This window comes from Acanthisitta chloris, unplaced genomic scaffold (genome assembly GCF_000695815.1).
Source record: "Acanthisitta chloris isolate BGI_N310 unplaced genomic scaffold, ASM69581v1 scaffold6003, whole genome shotgun sequence".
NCBI classification, from domain to species: domain Eukaryota; kingdom Metazoa; phylum Chordata; class Aves; order Passeriformes; family Acanthisittidae; genus Acanthisitta; species Acanthisitta chloris.
In genome coordinates this window covers 161-20,923 of record NW_008664218.1, presented here as the reverse complement: position 1 = coordinate 20,923, position 20,763 = coordinate 161, and the positions used below count along the sequence as shown (strand labels likewise).

General features: G+C 42.5%; 1 protein-coding gene across 1 annotated transcript in view; it reads right to left on the bottom strand.

Annotated features, from left to right (window-relative positions):
* Positions 1-20,457, bottom strand: part of LOC103798958 (fibrocystin-like) — a gene marked incomplete at its 3' end in the record, with an annotated part of 108,841 nt that extends 88,384 nt beyond the window's left edge. The window contains 11 exon segments of the mRNA XM_009071246.1: positions 3-605; positions 2,572-2,639; positions 4,805-5,000; positions 8,483-8,618; positions 9,084-9,214; positions 13,032-13,310; positions 14,223-14,328; positions 15,894-16,016; positions 16,961-17,145; positions 18,817-18,971; positions 20,291-20,457. Coding sequence (XP_009069494.1) covers positions 3-605; positions 2,572-2,639; positions 4,805-5,000; positions 8,483-8,618; positions 9,084-9,214; positions 13,032-13,310; positions 14,223-14,328; positions 15,894-16,016; positions 16,961-17,145; positions 18,817-18,971; positions 20,291-20,457 — 2,149 coding nt within the window.
* Positions 20,458-20,763: the final 306 nt, after the last annotated feature.

Sequence of the window (20,763 nt, the reverse complement as noted above, 5' to 3'; positions counted from 1 at the left end):
TAAAGCAATGCCAGATATAGTGAGTAACATTCCACCACAAATTGAGCCTTGTGATGGAAATATGGAGGTTATCTGTGGAGTTATTTTAAGGGCCTGCTGTCTTGCTGTCACATGAGCATATCCCAGCTGCCTCTGGAAAACCTGGATGGGGAAAGTGCCAGGTTCCAGGCTGTTCAGTGGCAAAGAACACTGATAAAACATTGCAGACACATTGCCATGTTGAAACTCAAGTTGACATTCACTGTGTCCAAGCTTAGCCACAGATCCAGTGATGTTTATCCCCTGGATGCTCAAGAGTAGGTTGCGATCTCTGATTTCTGTTTCAACAACAGTAACAAGGGGAGTCAAAGCTCTTTGGTAAGTAAAGGTGGTGGCCCTCTTTGCAAAGAGAGCATGTTGAAGTGACCGACTGCTGATGATTACGCTTACTCTGACAGAGATGTCTTGTGAATCTTCATTAGAGAAATTAGCAACTGGTGGGGTCAGGCACCAAACCAACTCTTCTGTCAAGTGAGTAATCCTACACGTTTGACTGTGCATTGAAACAGATACCAGAGCAGGATTTTGGCTGAAGCCCACCCCAGAGATTGTGAGCAGTGTTCCACCTAGGAGTAAAACAAAATAAGGAAGAGGGGCATTATATGCAGGAAAGGAATTAATGACTGTGAACAGTCATAAACCATGACATTTAAGGTCCCTCCAACCCAAACCGCTCTAAGATAAAGCTGGTAAGTATGGCAGATAGTCTTAGCCAGGCTGAATGGAAGAAGTAATAAAGTCCTTTTTGCCTTTGGATAAGACAGCTAGAGGCAATAGCAGCCATGTATCAGGATAACCCTAATTGGACAAGAGGCTAAGGTAACAGGTAGCCAGGGACCTGTGTGGCAGTAAATGACAGTAGAAAACCACCAAATAACTAGAGAAAGCTGCTGTGAAAGGACCCCTGAGAGCAAAGAGAGGCTGAAATCTTCAGGGAATGGGACTGTCAGTACAGGTAGGTGAGGAGATGTTTTGGTCCTGCTGCCTACAGGGAAGCAGAACGTGGTATGCTACTTTCAAACTCAGGCAGAGTGCCAGATTTCATATGATCATAGAATGGTTTGGGTTGGAAGGGACCTTAAAGATCATCCAGTTCCAACCCCCTGCCATGGGCAGAGACACCTTCCACTAGAACGGGTTTCTTCAAGCCCCATCTGGAACACTTCAAGGGATGGGGCAGTCACAGCTTCTCTTGGCAACATGTGCCAGTGCCTCACCACCACAGTGAAGAGCCCACCTGAAGCCTCTCTGCATTTCATTTGCAGTACTGATGCCCCCAGTGCCCTGCCTTGCTTCAGCCTCTTATCCATTCAACCTATGGCCTTCCTTTTCCCATGATCTGGCTGAAAAATTAGTTGGTTTATGATGGGGTGCTTTTGAGCAAGCTCAAATCCTAAATCCAGATGCCCACACAAGTGTTAGAGGTAACACAAGTGTTACCTCTAGTGGTAAGGGGGGAAGGACTGGCACTCTGCAGTGATGAGATTCTAATTCAGCTTAAGCCATTCATAAAGCCATAATGAAAGAGTTAATCACTTCTTATTTAATTTTCAATTTACCCTTAAATATGGCAAGAAGGGGACAATTGTTATTAATTTTTTTTTATTCTGGCTTAGTTTTCAAAACTGATGGGATTTGCTTTCCAAGCTCTATCCACTCTCTCATCTTTCAAGGCTTGAGCACTTCACAAACTATCATATTGAACTAATCACATACCACAAAGCCTCTGAATTTTTGTGTCTTTAAATGTGTTGTGAGCCTGGGAGAGCAATCTGTGGAGGACCTGAGGTTGTAGCACAAGAATTTCTCTGTCTTCTATAAAAGCATTTCTAAGGGCTCATGTAAAATTCACTACAGGGAATCAACTCTCCCCCACCACCAGCCAAATGACAAAATAAATCAACTGCCCCAAATCTGCTTTTTAAGATTGAAAGTAAAACTTTTCTTTTTAGTTCAGTGATGTTTTGCTCTGAAACACACTTAAATGTCTAAAAGCTTGGAAGAGGATTAATAAATATTTCACTTTTGATTAAAATTGACATTGAAAAAGGGCTTTATTTTTTTGCCTTTTCAACTTAACAAAAATGAATGTCCCCCTTGGGGTCACTTGAAATTATTGTTTGCTTCAAACCACAATTGTAGCCTCCTTTCCACCTAACTTGCACACGGAAAACCTTGAAAGATGGGGGCGTAATGACTGAAAGAAATAGCACAGATGAGCCAGGTGTGGGTGTGCTTTGTTTTCCCAGAGGGAACATGCAAGGATGCATAAGCACACACTTGGGGAAATCAAATTCAAAGCACAGGGAACCCTGAGCCAGCCAACCAGATTGAGGGATGCTCACTACAGTCCCACATTTCCAGACTGCTGCTGTCTGCCTGTTGATGTCTGCATAATAAAGCGTCACAGATTTAAAACACCCTCATTTAAACTCATGTGAAATGGGATGCATTTCCCATTCCTGCAGGAATACTGTGCCCTTGATCCCTTTAACCTGCATAAGTGGCTGCAGATGTACCAATGCTATTTACCCAGGAAGGAGCCACAACACGGCTCTATGCTGAAGATCTCTGAGAGGTACTGGATCAATGGCTCAATCCTGCAAAACACACGTCATAGAGAGAATTTAGTGGGGCTATTTTTGTATTTTGCTCTCCTGCTGCAGTACTATTCTTTCTTGCAAGTCCTTCTAGTTTGGAAAGTCAAGCATCCACCTGGCACATTCCCTTTGTTCCATGTCACAATAAGACCACCCCAGCCCCTAAATTTTTCTATGTGATTTGAGCTACATCTGTCAGGAACAATCTCTGACCAAGGGGCAACATGTGGGCCTCAGTCCATGAGGTGGAACTGAATTGCCCATCAAAAGGAGCAAGAATGAGAGGGGGTTTGGCCAACAGATCCCACTGTAGCTCTGCCCACAGCAGAAGATGCAAGTGCATTTAAGAAACGTTTCAGCTGCCTTTTTTCCTCACATCCTCCCACCAGACAGTGGAGTAACTGAAACAAGAGGAGACCCAGGCATGAGCTCCTGAAGCCCACTCAGATAAAGGTGCAGCTCTCTTTCTGTCCTATCTACATCTACTTCTTCTCCTCATCACCCTCCTTTCAAAAACACCCACTTTTCTTAAAAAAAAAATGTTTGAGAAGAAGACCTTCTCAATCCTACAATCCAGCCCACCATAGATCAGAGTTGTCTCATGGGATGACCCATCTCCCTCCACTCTGTCCCTGAAGATAAAGTGATGGTGCTGTTAACAGACTAGTAACAAGTGGGATGAATTCCTGTGTGTCATCCCACAAACCACAGGCTTTCTCCTTCTGAAGTTCATTAATGCAACTTAGGGTGCGTTAATGCAGCTTAGGCTGGTTTGCAAGCAATAAAAATAGCTCATGTCTCCCCGGTATTGTTGTTTCAGGATCATTCCTGGTAGCTGCAATGGATGAGAGCTGAATGGCTGAGGAACAAAACTGTGTTGCTTGTGAATACATTCTTACATGCCAATTTCAGTTTGGTTATCCCCCACATTTTAATTCATTTATATTACATTTATCTAGGCATGAACTTGAAGTGTCACCTTAAAAGATGGAAATAGCATAATTTTAAAATTCTCCAAACAAAGCATTTTTTGATTGTTCAAACTAACTCTTGTTTTTCTGATGAAAAGTGTTTCTTTTCTTCTGCTGTTTTCCTACCGCAGGATTTATCTGCATTTGACCTGAATCCATGAATACCTTTGATTGCCTGAATATGCATTTTTCATCAAATCAACTGTTTTTTCCTAAAATGTTTCTCTCCTGCCTCCTACTGATCCAAGGGGAGTTAATTGACTAGCATTAGCAGTTTGCTGACTTGGGTTCCACAGATCAATAAATGCCTTGATAATTATTCATAATTTTATACCACACTGCAGATTTCACTGTTAGGTATGGAACTTGTGAGAACTCTTACCTTCCTTTACATATTAACCCTAAAATACAAAATAGGATGAGAACGAAATACATAAGGAAAATACACACCTGTCTGAAGTGACAGTTACACCATGGATGATGACAGAAACATTGTACCATCCTGCAGCCAGGGCTGGAAGTGTTACATTAACACCGTGGTCTGTCTGTGCCTGGATCTGTGGCCATGAGTCTCCAATTTGAACCTTGACGTCTGAACCTTGGTAGCTGGCAAACTGGGATATCCCAATCTGAAGCTCCTGACCCCCTAAAGAGAGGAGGATAGATGAAATATTTCAGTGTTTCACAAAATCACAGAATGGGTAAAGTTGGAAGGGATGACTGTGGGTCATTTAGTCCAACCTCCCTGCTCAAGCAGGGTCATGCTAGAGCACATGGCACCAGTTTGCATCCAGATGGTTCTGGAATATCTCTAACTAGTGAGACTCCACAAACGCTCCTGACCCCCTAAAGAGAGGAGGATAGATGAAATATTTCAGTGTTTCACAAAATCACAGAATGGGTAAAGTTGGAAGGGATGACTGTGGGTCATTTAGTCCAACCTCCCTGCTCAAGCAGGGTCATGCTAGAGCACATGGCACCAGTTTGCATCCAGATGGTTCTGGAATATCTCTAACTAGTGAGACTCCACAAACGCTCTGGGAAATCTGTTCCAGTGCACTCCACACAGTTTTTATACCACACTGCAGATTTCACTGTTAGGTATGGAACTTGTGAGAACTCTTACCTTCCTTTACATATTAACCCTAAAATACAAAATAGGATGAGAACGAAATACATAAGGAAAATACACACCTGTCTGAAGTGACAGTTACACCATGGATGATGACAGAAACATTGTACCATCCTGCAGCCAGGGCTGGAAGTGTTACATTAACACCGTGGTCTGTCTGTGCCTGGATCTGTGGCCATGAGTCTCCAATTTGAACCTTGACGTCTGAACCTTGGTAGCTGGCAAACTGGGATATCCCAATCTGAAGCTCCTGACCCCCTAAAGAGAGGAGGATAGATGAAATATTTCAGTGTTTCACAAAATCACAGAATGGGTAAAGTTGGAAGGGATGACTGTGGGTCATTTAGTCCAACCTCCCTGCTCAAGCAGGGTCATGCTAGAGCACATGGCACCAGTTTGCATCCAGATGGTTCTGGAATATCTCTAACTAGTGAGACTCCACAAACGCTCTGGGAAATCTGTTCCAGTGCACAGTCATCCACACAGTAAAGAAGCTCTTCCTCATGTTCAGGTGGAACTTCCTGTGCTTCAGTTTCTGCCTGTTCCCTCTTGTCCTACTGCTTGGCACCACGTAGAAGAGCCTGACCCATCCTCTGACACCTCCCTTCAGATACTGACAGACATTGATGAGGTCCTTCTCAGTCATCTCTTCTTGAGGCTGAACAGGCACAACTCCCTCAGTATTTCCTCATAAGAGAGATGCTCCAATCCTTTGGTCAGCTTTGTAGCTCTCCACTGGACTTGCTTCAGGAACTCCATGTCTCTCTTGTACTGAGGAGCCCAGAACTGGACTCAGCACTCCAGATTTATTATTTTTAGAAATAATTATTGTAGCACACACAACCATTGCCCAAGGAAGACCATGGAGTCCCATCATGCCGGAACTGATCCAGTCACATCCATCAGTCCAAACCAAAGAGTTGAAGACCACAGTGGTTCTGTATCCTATTTCATCCCTTCCTGATAAAGTCACTAGCCTTGAGATACTAGCACAGTGAACCATCTACATCTATGACCACCTACAGCCACTCTCAGCCACACTTAGGATAAGATCCATGTCCCCTTTAGCATAAACATCTGTTCTGTAAATCTGAACCACACCCAGACTTTCTAAAGCTTATATAAACTGGAACTGAGGACTTTCCCTAAATCACTGATAAATGATCTAGCATGTTTTTCAGCACTATGGAGCTACCTAACGTTAACAGGAGCCTGTCACAATTGAATGAAAATTTCCTTGAGTGCCTCACATCAGATGACCAAGTATGTGCCTGTCATGGTTTAACCCCAGGCAGCAGTTAAGCCCCAAGCAGTCACTCCCTCACTCTCCCCCTAGTGGGATAGGGGAGAGAATCAGAAGGGTAGAAGTGAGAAAACTTGTGGGTTGAGATAAAGAGAGTTTGATGGGTAAAGTAAAAGCCAAGTGTGCAAAGAAAAACAAGGACTTCATTCACCACTTCCCATGGGCAGGCAGATCTTCAGCCATCCCCAGGAAAGCAGGAATCCATCAGGCATAACAGTGACTTGGGAAGACAAATGCCATCACTCCAAACATCATCCTCTTCCTTCTTCTTTCTCTAGGATTTTTGCTGAGTATGATGTCATATGGGCTGGAATATCACTTGGGTCGGCTGGGGACATCTATCCTGGCTATGTCCTGTCCCAGCTCCTTGTGTACCTTCAGGCCCTTCACTGATGGGGTGGGGTGAGGAGCAGAAAAGGCCTCAACTATGTATAAGCACTGATCAGAAATAAACAAAACATGTCTGTGTTATCAACATTGTTCCCTGCACAAAGCCAAATCACAGTCCCATACCAGCTACTATGAAGAAAATGAAGTCTATTCCAGCCAAAACCAGCTGAGCTCCAAAGCACCTTGTTTTCAGGATACATGGTGCTCTCTGAGCACTTAAATTCTCTTCTGAGCTAAATTATATTCAGATGGTAGAGAAAGCTTTTCTGTATTTGTGCACAGTGCAGTAAAAGGAAAGGACAAGAGCAGTAGAAAAGGGAATTGTCTTGGTATAGCTTGAAAATTAAGGGTGGTATCCATCAGTCCAAAAAAAGGTGTTTTCACCAAGATAGCTGTTTCTGTGGTCAAGGTAGAGAAACGGAGACTTTATGGCATGATTCACCTTTTCGTAAGGAAGACATACAAAAGAGTGAATCCCACCACAGAACAGTCTATTTCTATTCACCAGCTATGCAAGACATCTAAACAAGCAGAGAGATGTGTTTAGGAGATCAATCTCATCCTTTTGTCTCCTTTGAAGGAAGGAAGATGGGAGAAAGAAGCTTGAATGAAGCAAGAGAGTCTGTACAAAGCTCTACCAACTCCTCTAAGCAGGTCTGGAATGCAGCACTTTTCAATTATGCATGCACAAAGAGTCAAATAAAGTTTGAAATCTTGCAAAGTTGAATATGTTAATAGTGTGAACTCTTTGGACTCTCGGTCAATTGTCAACTTAATCCCAGATGCCTGGAAGGCATCAGCGTAATTTATTTATTCTTTTTATTATATAGGAGGAAAATTATATTAAAAGACAAAGTTGTGAAGGTTCTGAATAGGATATTGAACTCAGTCCCACTACTGCTCATGAGACTCTATAACATTAAGGAATTCCTTGCACCTGTGCTGCCTGCAGCTAGAAAACCTCCCCTTAGTGCTATGGTATCTGAATAATATTCAGATGATAAAGGACGTTTTCTCTTATTTATGCATTCTGGAGTAATAGAAACAGACAAGGGCATTTGGGGAAAGGAATAGAAATGCTAGGAGTGCACAAGAAATGCATTTCAGATCTGGCAGTCACCTAACTTTGTGCAGCCCCACCAAGTCCAGCCAAACTTGGGAGCTGGGGAGAGCTTTAAGGTGTGCACTGGAGAGGTTGCAAAAAGAGAGGTTGCATCCTTGGATGAGTAGGATTGGAGTGTGTTGGAAAGCACAGATATTTCTGTGTTCCTCCTATCTTCCTTCCTCTCTCAGATACCAGAATTATCGTTTCTGGTTGCCATACAGAAATGTAGAAAATCACCTTCCTAAAAGACTTGTCTGTAAGTGGACATCATTCACCATTAATGTTTTCTATTCCCAAAATTCAGACAAAATCTGGGGTGGGGGGAACCCAAAACATGTAAAATGAGCAAAGCCCCAAAGAGAACTTTCAAAAGAGGAAAGATAGAGAGTCCATGAGATCCAGTTAGGATTTTGCCCCTAGAAAGTCCATGAAGTCTACACTCATATTCTAAAGTAAGAAATCACAAGGTCAACCTAGAAAGACCTGTTTGGTTTGAAAATTGAACCAGAAAGGCAACCTAAAATGCACATGATGCTCTTTATGGTCAGCCCTTTGGGATCCTGAAGAAGGACACTGGAGGTCATTTGTCTTGTCATGGATGAATCTGTTACCAAGGATGAATGGGTAGGAAAATTTCAGAGCATATTTAGAGAAACATGACACAAAAGGAGCACTAGACCACACCTGACATCCTGGGGACAACATCCATACTGGCCTAGGGCAAGAAACTCATTCTTTCATGCATGCTAGAGTAAAACCAATATAAACCAACAGGACTGATCAGGACCAGCAGGAAACACAGGGGCTACAAGTTAAAAGAAAACATCAAAAACCCCAGTGTCGGATCAAACTTCATAGACTTAAATTTCTTCTGCTCCACCACCATGAGCAATAGCAACATTTCCCCACACGATTCCCAATACATGTCTGCAGCTTTTTCACCTGCTATGCCACTTCTGTTTCTGCTCAGGGATACCACAGCAGGGTTTAGGGAGGGATCATATTGGAACAAGTTGGTTACTGTTGTTGACTGGTACCCAGAAATTAGTGTCACATGGACAGCAGCACCTTCTGTCCCCTAGAAAAATAAATGAAGAAAACATCAGGAGTAAGAATTAACCAATATAAAAAGCTATTTCCTATATTCCTGCATCTCCCATACTTACTAAGTCAGACACATAGCACTGATGAGATCTGTATATACACCAAACTCTATTTAAAAGTGTACAGATAAGTTGACTTTAAATGAACATCTCTGGAGAGTTAGAAACCTTAAAACCATCCCAGACCACGAAGATTTTCATTCACTATATCCTTACAAAATTAAACAGTTGTTTGCTCTTTCATTGTTTTTCATAAATCACCCTTTAATCTATTTTTAATTAAGCTGGCCTAAACTGTAGATAGAGCCCACAGTAAATTGTCCCACAGCCAAGACTTGGCTGATGGGCTATTATTTGCCCTTCCCCTAGTGTAGCTTAGTCCAAGAAAACAGAAGATCCTGTAGGCTGCTGACTGTTCCCCAAAACATGTGGTTTCTTACCCGAGAAGGAACTCTGCATTCGATTCTTGTTGAATTTCTGCCATCCTCCAAAACTGGGCAAGGCTGAGATCCAAACAACACCACATTTACCGCTTCCAGATTTGTCCCCCTGAGAGCCACTCTCAGTCCTCCTAGAACAACCCACACAATTATTTCATTACATCAAATGTGTAGAAAATTTTTGTATGAAAAAGATTCTTTGTTTATAGATGACTACAAAAGGCAGTATAGTCTCTCAGTCAATCTGATGACGATCTGTTCCACTTTCCTGTGCCTGGCTTCCTTTCACCAGAGATCCCTCTTGCTCATTACTTGAATTCTACTCCATGATACAGGACAACTGGGGTTGATTCTTGGTTTATTTTTTAATGACATCCCAGCCCAAGGATGAAATAAGGAAGGAAGGAAGACGCACTAAGAATGGAAAATGAGCTTAACACAGCAGGTGCTTTCACAGTTCAAACAGCTGCCAAGCACCCTGCTGTCAAAAAACCCTGTAGCATGTGTCTAGGAAACTTAGGTTAGAAAGGGGACTTGGCAGGGCTGGAGTTTAGGAGTTGTGAAGAAAGTCACAGAGGGTTTGATTCTGTGAAACACTAAGCTCAGCTCTCCTTCGTGCCAGCCAGAGCCGAAAGTCTTCGACCACATGCAGGATCATGCCTTGCACAAGTCAGATTTCCACTTGATCTTTCTTCAACATCCAATTCCAATGCAAATAGTGAAGGTGTCTCTTTGCTTTTCCAAGTGACTAAAAGATTCAGAGATATTTCAAAGAGAAAGAGGAAAGGGAACAGGAATGGACATTAATGAAAATTCTAACCTGGACTTTGCTCTCTGATGCAGTTCAGAGACAAATTCAAAAATAAAAGAACTCTTGCTTGAAACTTCCAGCTTTTTCTCTAGTTAGCAGCACTGCAGAATTTTGGGGCTGTGGCTGGACAGACTGCTCAAACAGGATCTTTATTCATGCAGTGTTTATTTGTATTTATCAGTGTTTATATGTATTTAATATATCTATTTGTATGCATTTATTTGTATTTGTATATTACAAACCAACTGAGAATTATGATGCTTTTCATCTGTGATGTAAGAAATCTTCTATGGTAAAGTAATTATACATTGACAGCAAGTTCCTTGTACCTTTTGCTCAAATTATCTTTTCCTGCTAATTCTTTAAACAACCAGAGAATTATAGAAGTTTGATCTTCTAGATTTTCTCTGGCTGGCAGCAAAACCAGGCAAACAACAGCAATCAGATAAGTTAACAGCAAGCTCCTGCTGTCCACTGGAACATCGGAGTATCTTTAGAAAGGCATCCCATACTTCTAGAGTGAAGTCATGGGGATCTCCCAGCATGGCACCACTGAGACCAGGGATATTTTAACAAGAGGGAGCTGATGCAGCAAAGTACAAGACGCTTCTTGGCTTCATCTCCTGTAATATTAAATTTGCAGAGTCAGAAAGAGCATGAAGTGAAAAGCAGAGCCACTTGTCTAAGCCAGTTGTCAGATAAGGAGCTTCAGATTTAGAGTGCAGAATCCATGCATGTTGTGTAAAGTCTGATGCTCTTAAGTTTTGATATCTACACTGATATCTATATGCAGTGAAATACTGCCTGTGTGTGCTTGACAATAAGACAGAAGAGAGGTATTTTAAATGGAAGAAATTAAAAACACAGATGGAAGCTGTAATTCTTTCCAATTATAAGTGTTCCAGGCACATGTAATGTAAGATAGCATTATACTTGCCTTCTTTTTAATGAGTGACAGATCACTGTAATTGGGAGAACTGGATTACCAGCAAAGGAAATGACAAGCAAGGCCCAAGCACTAAAACTTGACATTGCTGGATTTTTATTTCTTTGGGTTTTCTTTGGAGGGGTTTGGGTTATGTGGATTTGGGTTTTCTATGAATCAAAAGTGAGTCATAACCTTAGTGTACTATACAGCCTTCCCTTTAGGGGAAAAAAAAAAAGTAATAAAAGGGTTAGAATAGCTTTCTTCCCATGCACCCCAAGAAAACAGAAAGAAAAGAGATGGCCATAACTTCTAGCTTAGGAATCCTACATTATTTCAAGTCCATCCCATGGCTCATCCATGGAGAGGTTTACAGACCATCATTTCCTTCCTCTGCCTGCTCCAAGATGGCCAAGCATGGCACAATCAGTTCTCCACGCTATGTGGCTGAGTTAGCTCCATGCTGTACCAAGGACAGTACTCCTGCTCTCACTGGTGTTTGCTACCACGAACTCAACACAACTCAATATCGAAACAAGGAGATTTCCAGAAAAAAAAAAACAAAACCAAAACAACTGGATAACCTTTACTGTTGGAGTAGTCCTGGGTCATGTTGTTTCTAGGTGCATTCCTTGGTGCTTGAAAACAAGTAGTATGCTGAGACAGTTTGTGCCTGCTCACAACCCAGGTGCGTTAAGTGTCCTCCACATTTCTCACTGTATTGGGGAAATTCTTCCCTCTTCCCCCTAAAGAAGAAAGGTTGGCTTTCTGCAGGATTTGTCTAGTCACCTTGCTGGAACTTCTAGGTAAAGTTACATACAGGGAAGATGAGAGTGTCATATGGTCCTTTAGCCCCAGAGTTGTGTGGAAATCTTCCAAGCTCTTGAATTTGGGGATGGGATATATTTCCCTTTATTTCCTCTTCTGTTTGAAGGAGGGAAGAAGTAATGGGAATGGCAAGAGATTCCATTCAGTTTGAGCTTCACTAGGTTTCTTGGTTTTGTATCTAAACACAAGATGTTTTTCTTTTATAACTCAGTGTATGAATTCACTTCAATGGGACTGGGATGAACCAAAGTTCAGACATTTCACAGTTATAGGGTCATAGAATCATTTAGGTTGGAAAAGACCTCTAAGATTGGGTCCAACCATAACACAGCATTGCCAAGGTTACCACTAAACCATGTCCCCAACAGCCACATCTACATATGTTTTAAATCCCCTCAGAAATGAAGATTCCACCACTGCCCAGGGCAGCCTGTTCCAATGATTGACAACTTTTCAGTGAAGAGATTTTTGCTAACACCCAATCTAATCAGGCCATATTAATTCAAATCCTACAAAGCTACATGTCAAATGGACATGGGAGGATGAGCTATGAAATAGTAATTACAGAATCAAATAATGGGTAGAGTCAAGAGGGACCACAGTGGGTCATCTGGTCCATCCTCCCTGAGGAACACTGTACAGAATCATAGAATGGTAAGGGGTTGGAATGGACCTCAGAGATCATCTAGTCCCAACTCCCCCTGCCATGGGCAGGGACACCTGCCACCAGACCAGGTGGCTCAAGCTTTGAACACTGCCGGGGTTGAGGCATCCACAACCTGCCTGGGCAACCTCTGCTGGGGTCTTACCACCCTCACAATAAAAACCTTATTCCTAATATCTATCTAAATTTTCTCTCTTTCAGTTTATACCCATTACTCCTTGCCCTATCACTACAGTTCCTAACAAAGAGTTCCTCTCCAGCTTCCCTGTAGCGCCCTTCAGATCTTGGAAGATTGCTGTGATGTCTCCACACAACCTTCTCTTCTTCAGGCTGAACAGCCCCAACTTTCTCAGCCTGTCTTCATAAGGGAGATGCTCCCGTCCACTTATCAGATGTGTGGCCTCCTCTGGACTTGTTCCAACAGTTCCATGTTATTCTTATGCTGGGGACACCCATCTGATTTGCTGAAATAAATATACCTGCACTCAAACTGCCTATTCCCAAACAAAACTAGTCAGGAAATTGCTTGCTTGCATAAAGACCAAGGAACATCTGCCACTCTAAGAAACTTGTCACCGTGCTTGGGGTACACACAGTGTGTCCAGCAACATTATGCTATTTTCATCAGGTGAAGACTTTGGTAGTGAAAGTACAGAAGAATCAAAACCTGTTATGAAAAGGAAGAAGCAGAAAGCAGATGTCACTGCCATTCAGACCTACCAATCTCTGAAGTTGTCGGAGGTTCGATAGCTACCAATTTTGGCTCCACTCTTAGGAAGATGCCTTCTCCTGTGCTGCTGTTGAGAGCAAAGCCATAAGGTCTCACCAGTAGTGTCAGCTGGTAGACACCGACTGGCAGCTGCTCCACCTGGCAAACCACTTCAGTTTGATTCAATGTTATAATGTGGCAGGTCATGTTGTTCACCTCCACCTGCAGACTTGGCTTCTCCTTGGTGAAACCAGCTCCTCTGATAACTACTGTGGCTTGAGACCTATCATCTGAAGGAACAGAAACAACAAGGTGGCTCATGAATTTTGGTGTAGCAATGTTCAGAATTTACTTCAATCAACAGTGAAAAGTTGTCAGTAGTTTTATCATAACATCCTAAAAACTACAGCACTGATGATCTCTCATTGTCCCACATAACACCAATTCCTGCCTGTCTCTATCCAGCTATTATGTTTTTCCATAAATTTCTATTAAAAATAATTGAGTCAGGAGCCAGCTTTCACTTTAAGCACAAAACCTGCCATTGTTTCTTTCCCCTTTATGTCTCTACCATAAAATCACAGAATAATTAAGGCTGGAAAAGACCTCTAAGAACATTGAGTCCAACCACTAACCCAGTACCACCATGTTCGCTACAAACCACATCCCCAGGTGCCACATCTGCATGCATTTTGAACAGTTCCAGAGAGGGTGACTCTTCCACATCCCTGGGCAGCCTGTTCCAGCCCTTGAACATCCTTTCAATGAAGAAACCTTTCCTAATATGCTATCTAAACCTCTCCTGGTGCAACTTGAGACCATTTCCTCTTGTCCTATTTCTTTTAACTTGGGAGAAGAGGCTGACCCCTGCCTTACTACAGCCTCCTTTTGGGTATTTGTAGAGAGCAAGAAGGTCCCGCCCGAGCCTCCTTTTCTCCAGGCTGAGCCCCCCCAGCTCCCTCAGCCAGTCCTCATCAGACTTGTGCTTCAGGCCCTTCACCAGCTCCAGCGCCCTTCTCTGGACACACTTGGACACTTAATATGTCTGGAACTGGAGCTGATCAGAAGGGACCCAGTAAAAGAGGAGTTTTCTTAAAATCAGAAATTTCCAAAATAATACACACAAAATCATCAGCATCTGGCAAATTTTTTCCACAGAGCAGTGATTTTGGCCTTTTTCCTCAGACAAAACTTCTTGTTACCTGGTAAATACTCCACATCACTCACTGTGGGTGTCAATTTCTGGCTGAAGTGGAAAGAGCATGAGCCAGAACAGTTTGCAAGGATGTCATTCACCACCACTACTACCTGAGGACAGAGAAGAGGGTTATCATAAAGCTGGGAAGGGAACAGAGGTGTTTTCTAGAGCCACAACTACCTGGTAGATACTAATAGCCACACTGAGCTACCGAGAGCACTCTGTGCTGGAACAGAGCAGAGTCAGACAGCTGTTCATCCTGCTGCACTCTCATTACAGATTTAATTACAGTGCTTGCTAGGGCTCATCTAAGGCAAAGCAGAGCACCATTTTGGATGCTGCATCATCAGTCTTTCTCAGAGTCTGCAGGATTCTGTCTTCCACCTTTCTGGGACCCACAGCTCCTCCCAGCTCCTGCTCTTCTAGTCATCCACTGCTTGCCTTCCCCCAGTTCTTCCCACTTTGCCTTGGGAACAAGTTTATTGTGCTCAAAGCACCTTGTAAGACTAATTAAAATGAATCCCACCATGTGTCTTTTCAGCATGCAGCCTTCAACTTTATTTTTCCCCCTTGTTGTTCATGCTGAAGGAAAAAAAGCTGAGCTGTGACCTTGATTATCTAAGAGATATCTCTTCTGAGATCTTTATATTTCAGAAAAGACAACTGACAAAGTATAAGGCATAGGAGAGCCCTTCTTTATCTCTCTCCAGGTATTAAGGGTGTGCCAGGAGAGTATACCAATGTCTGCAAAAAGCAGACTGTCTCAAAGAAATCCAAGGAGCACAGAGTTGCAAAGTACTCTGCTTGAATACAGACACAATAATTAGAGGGACATTTTTACACTTGTTGCTAGCAGCAAGATAGAATAAAGCTTCAACAATTAAAAGGAAATCTGTTTGCTGCTGCTGGTCTTGTTTCTCTTAGGCTATTTGAGGATATGTCTGTAGCACAGGTGGAAAAGATATCATAGGTGGCTGAGTCACTGGAGGAAGATCAGTCCTCATGTCTGGGGAACAGGCTCACCATAAAAGCAGGATGACCTGTCCCCAGATGCAGCCGAACTGTGCTTTGAGCACGTTCAGCATCACCCTGATGTAGCTACAGTGCCTGTCAGTCTGCTGGAAGCAAAACCAGCAATACCCACTGTTCTGCAACATGTGAGAGCAGAACTGCAAGCACATTTGTCCACCCAGCAGACCAGAATGATTAGTCATTCAGCCAGGAAGCTCTCCTTACTCTCTTTTCACACTTGAAGAATTGTGATTCACAGAAGCTGAGGGACTTGCCTAATTCACAGGCCAGTACCCCAGCCACCATCATTTATTTTGCCCATCAGTATTAAGGTGGGAATGTTGCAGATGAATAGTGTCATTCCCAGTTTGGTGACCTGCACCACAGGACCCACAAAGGTTGAGAGTCCAGATATTGTCATCCCTTGGATGCTGCCTCAAAAGAAATAAATTGTCTTCCATCATCATCCTCCCCACCTGCAATAGCTCTTGGAAGAAAGTCCTGCTCCACAAACCAGGTAGCAGAATATGAGCAATTTATGGCACAAAACATCAGATTTCTGAAAGGATTTAGTGGCAGAACAATGTACTCCAATACCTGTGAGACTCACAAACCTATATAAACCAACTAAATCAGTAGGAAGTGTGACAGCACACTAACTCACCTGTGGTTTTTTATTGAGTGTAGCAAGCATGTCCCCAAATATTGGTCCAATAAACACACCCCCATCATAAACCACACGAGTAGAAACAGTTGGCTTCAGACCAGTGAGGTTATTGGCAGAGACCTGGCAAAGAACAAGGAATTTAAGTTTCTCATCCTTTTCTATCCTGTGATTTTAAATTAAATCCATTCTCCAGAGTTCATAGAGAATCTTAACAAGGTGGCAAATAACTCCTGGAATCCTCTTCTCACACTTCTTCCATGATTTTTATCTCCACATCTAAGTCTTCATTACCGAAAATTTCATTACACTTCCCTGTTCCATGCTCACCTTGCAGACAAAGAGGCTGCAAACTGAAGAGCCAGGTTTGAAAATGACTTATATTTGGAATTAGGCATGAGAAGAACTTTCAAACACATGACATCAGCTGAAGATGCAGCTCAAACCTTTTTCACCCTCCAGGCCAATGTCTTGAGCATGGAAACTCTTTGTTAAAAATCATTTCAAACTTTTAGAAGTTGGATATACAAAGAAATATATTTTCTTTTTGAGATAAGAAGCAGCTTAGTCCAAGTCCTTATTCCAAAAGACCCTCCTACCTGAAGTAAAACTAATATGACACACTTTGGGAAGGGGGAGTGTGAACTGAAACTTCATCTGAGACTTATGAGAAGCAGATATGAATCCATACAGCATAATTCTCAAAAATAGATGATAAATAATGCCACAAATCTGTGATAAGCTTCAGATATTTTACTGAAATATTAATTTGATTATAACAGATATCATTTCAGTGTAAAAGTCCCTTTGTTGTGCAGAACTGCAACAAAGCACAGAAATTCTGTTTTAGCCTCCTCATTTTGAAGTAAAGACTCTGAAGATATAATCTCTCCTCCTGCAACTGTTTTCTTAAACATCTAATCTGGAATTTTCTTAAGATGCTGTTCCAAAGAGGAAGACTGCCTAAGTTCCCAAAGGTGTCTTCATAAAAACAAACTTTGGGAGAGCTGAGGCTAATGGCATTGAATGGGGTGCAAAGTGGGTGTTAATAAAAGAAATTACTGTACACTGATAACATTGGGCAAGTCTCCAGTTTTTGTTTTCCAAGTCAGTGTCCAGATGCTTTCATAGCATGAGCTCAAGTCTCTGGTCACAATGAAGTCACTGGTGTTGAAGTAGGGAGCTGTAAAGTTATCGACGTTGTCTTGCAAAAGCTTGCGGAGACAGTGAGAGGAGATGTGCACTGAAACATCTGCAAAAGATATTAGAAAGCAGTGGATATCTTCATCCATAGCACACCTGTCTGCTTCTAGAAAAGAAAGATGTTTCATTATTATAGACTCTTAAAATCATAGAGTCATTAAGGTTGGAAAAGACCTCCAAGATCTTCAAGTCCTGCTGTTAACCCAGCACTGCGTCATAGCCACACACTAGTGCAAGGCTGTTGTGGTTTCAACCTCTGTAGCCTCCAAAAAGCAGCAGAGGGAAATTTACTGGGCCTCAGATTCCAGAAGATCATAGAATCACAGAATAATTTTGGTTGGAAAGGAGCCTTAAAGTTCAGCTAGTCCAGAACCTGTGCCATGGGCCAGGAAACCTTCCACTACACCAGGTTGCTCAGAGCTCCATCCAACCTGACCTTGAGTGTTTCCAGGCTTGGGATATCCACCAGCTCTCTGGGCAACCTGTGCCACTGTTTCTTCAGCCTCATCATAAAAAATTCCTTACTTATGTCTAGTATGTAGGTCATCTGCAAAATTGAATAGTTAAAAAACCCTAGAAACCTCTCCAGCTGGGATCATCAAAAAGACACATGAAATATCAGTGTGTAAGCTGTTTTCCTTCAAAATAGAAAAGTTGGAAACTTCCTAGATGAGACTAGTGTCAGAGAGTCAGTCTATCAATACTTTGTAGAGTCCAGTCCTAAATAAGTGCAAATGATGTTTTATCTCATTTGACATAAATACCCACAGCCATTCAGAGCTGCAGATACAATAAATCTCTCTAAACCAAGTCATAAGAAAGAGAGGAAAGCACAAGATCTGGGAACAGGGCAAGAGGCATGAGGCATGTTTTTAAAAGATGATGAGACTGTCTTCAGATATTGTAGGAAAATCTAAAGTGACAGAATGAAGAAAAGTTATTTCACAGATATTCTAAGGCTGCATTTTCCTATTTTCCTATATGACTTTATAACCGAGTTCCTCAGTCAAGAACTTTATCAATGGCCTTGTTCAGATTAAGCTGCTCACTTTCATTTTAAGCCTCTATTTAAACCAAACACAAGAAAACCTGGCACATCTACAGTGTGACTAATTCAAGTCAAACAATTCTATGCACAAAAATTTTTGCGGTATCTGCAAATCAGCTACTAATCTGGGATATCCTGAAAGAGAAGTAGTATTCTGGTAAACTGCACAGGTCTTGTGATACAAGATGACCTGAAGTATTGGAGAAATACCAACATAATTAAACCTTGGGGTGAAAAATTTGGGATCTGATCCAAAGTTCTTTAACATTAAGACAAATATTTCATAGTGGTTGTATGCATTTTGGAACAACTTCATCTAGAAATACTGCCCTGCCTATAATCCTTAACTCACGTCTTGAAGGGCATCAAATGCAAAGATCTGGCAACTATTATGATTGGTTCAAACTACCATCCTCTGTCCAGAGCATGTCCAAGTTTCAATATTGTCTTTTAACAGAATCACTGAATGGTTTGTGTTGGAAGGGACCTTAAGTCTCTTCTTGTTCCACTCTCCTCCCATGGGCAGGAAGATCTTCCCCTAGACCAGGCTGCCCCAAACCCCATCCAGTCAGGACTTGAACACTTCCAGGAATGGAGCATCCACAACTTCTCTGGCAACTACTTCACTTCCTGCTAAGGAAATGCAAGACCTGTACTTGCATCTTCTCTTACTTGGTATCACTGTATTGGCCAAGTGAATGTGGAAGGTTCCTCCAAGGGGTGGAGATGACTTTTGCAGTCTGTGAATGGTGAGGCTGACTCTCACATCCTCTGTAGAGACATAGAGGTGTCCATACTCCTTAGAGCTCTCCCCAAGCATTGCACCTCTGTGGGACAAAGATGGTACATGTGAAGGCATCAGTAGCTGAGCCCCCCAGTCCTGACACACTCATGTCAGCCAACAGCCAAGAGACACATATGGGAACAATGATTTTCAAGGACCTAAGGGGAATATGGTCAGTGCTCAAATGGACTTTAATATTCCCAGCTTATACCTATATTATGTAGGCAATGCACACAACAGAAAATTGTGGGAAATGACCTTATTAATTTATGACAGAAGAAACAGTTTATACAGCACCAAGCATAAACAAGTCCTACCCCAGTGCTGGTGTTTTTAAAGGATCATCTCAATGTAGCCTGGAAAACATCTACAACATCAAAGCAAAAAGCTTTCCTACTTCACCCTGTAATCTGCTGAATTCTCCTGAATTGCAGTGATATTTCATATTGTAGATTCATAGAATCATTAAGGTTGGAAAAGACCTCTAAGATCACCAAGTCCAACCATTAACCCAGCACTGCCAGGGCCACCACTAAACCATGTCCTTAAGCACCACTTCTACATTAGTTTGAGTTCACCCAAAGCCCATTTTCTAAAACTTAAAATATTTCCTCTCTTGCCTCTAAAATTCTCATTTTGCAAACGAAAAGGAGACTCTCTGTGGTACAACGCTGCCACCTTGTGTTAAGCATCTGTATAACAACTGATTTCTGACGAACAAATTTCAAGACTACAAACCCAAAAGGATCACTGAGCCTTTTGTACAGCTGCTACATCAGATTTTATCTAACATTCCTGACCTGACAGGAATAGGAGTTGTATTATAATGAATCACAGCCCGTGCTCAGTGAAGAGAGACAGGTTTGTTTTGAAGATGTCCTAAGACAGTGCTGAGCTCACCCATTTCTAAAGCATGTGCTGAATCCTGTTCTCAGTTTTCCTGGATTCAGCAGGCTTAGATCCACCTCTAGTCCTACCCCATAGCTTGGTGACCCATGCACATCTTACATCCCAGGTTAGCTGAAACACAGAATCATAGTATAATAGAATTTAGGGGTTGGAATGGACCTTAGAGATCATCTAGTCCCAGTCCCCCTGCCATGGGCAAGGACACCTCCTCACTAGATCAGTTTGCACAAGACCTCATCCAGCCTGGTCTCAAACACTGCCAGGGTCGGGGCAGTCACCACATCCTTGGGCAACCTGTTCCAATGTCTCACCACCCTTATAGTCAAAACCACTTCTTATCTTAAGAACCTCTTTTTCAGCAAATGAATCCAGCTGACAACCAGCTCCAGACATGTTGGGAGAACTGCAAGAGGTATTTATGGGGTATTGACATGATCTACTTACTGTGCCTACCTTGGAGAGAGAAGTGGCAGACTTGCACCACAGCCAGATATCATCCAGGACACATTGTAAGTGGGGGAAGACCCCACCACAGATACTGCTTCAACTATCCTCCCACCTGGCTGAAGTGGTTTGGGATCTCTCTGAGAAACTGAAAGGATAAGAGCACATGCATTCATTAGAGCAAGAAGAACATTTGACACTATGCCTAAAGTGCAAGGTCCTACATCTGGGCCATGGCAATCCCAGGCACACCTATGGGTTGGGTGGAGAAGTAATTGAAATCAGAAGTGAGGAGAAAGACTTGGGAGTGACAGTGGATGAGAAGCTCACCATGAGTTGCAGTGTGCACTAGCAGCACAGAGAGACAATCAAATCCTGGGCTGCATCAAAAGGAGTGTGGCTAGCAGGTCAAAAGAAGTGATTCTTCCTCTCTGCTCTCATGAGACCCCACCTGGAATACTGCATGCAGTTCTGGTGCCCTC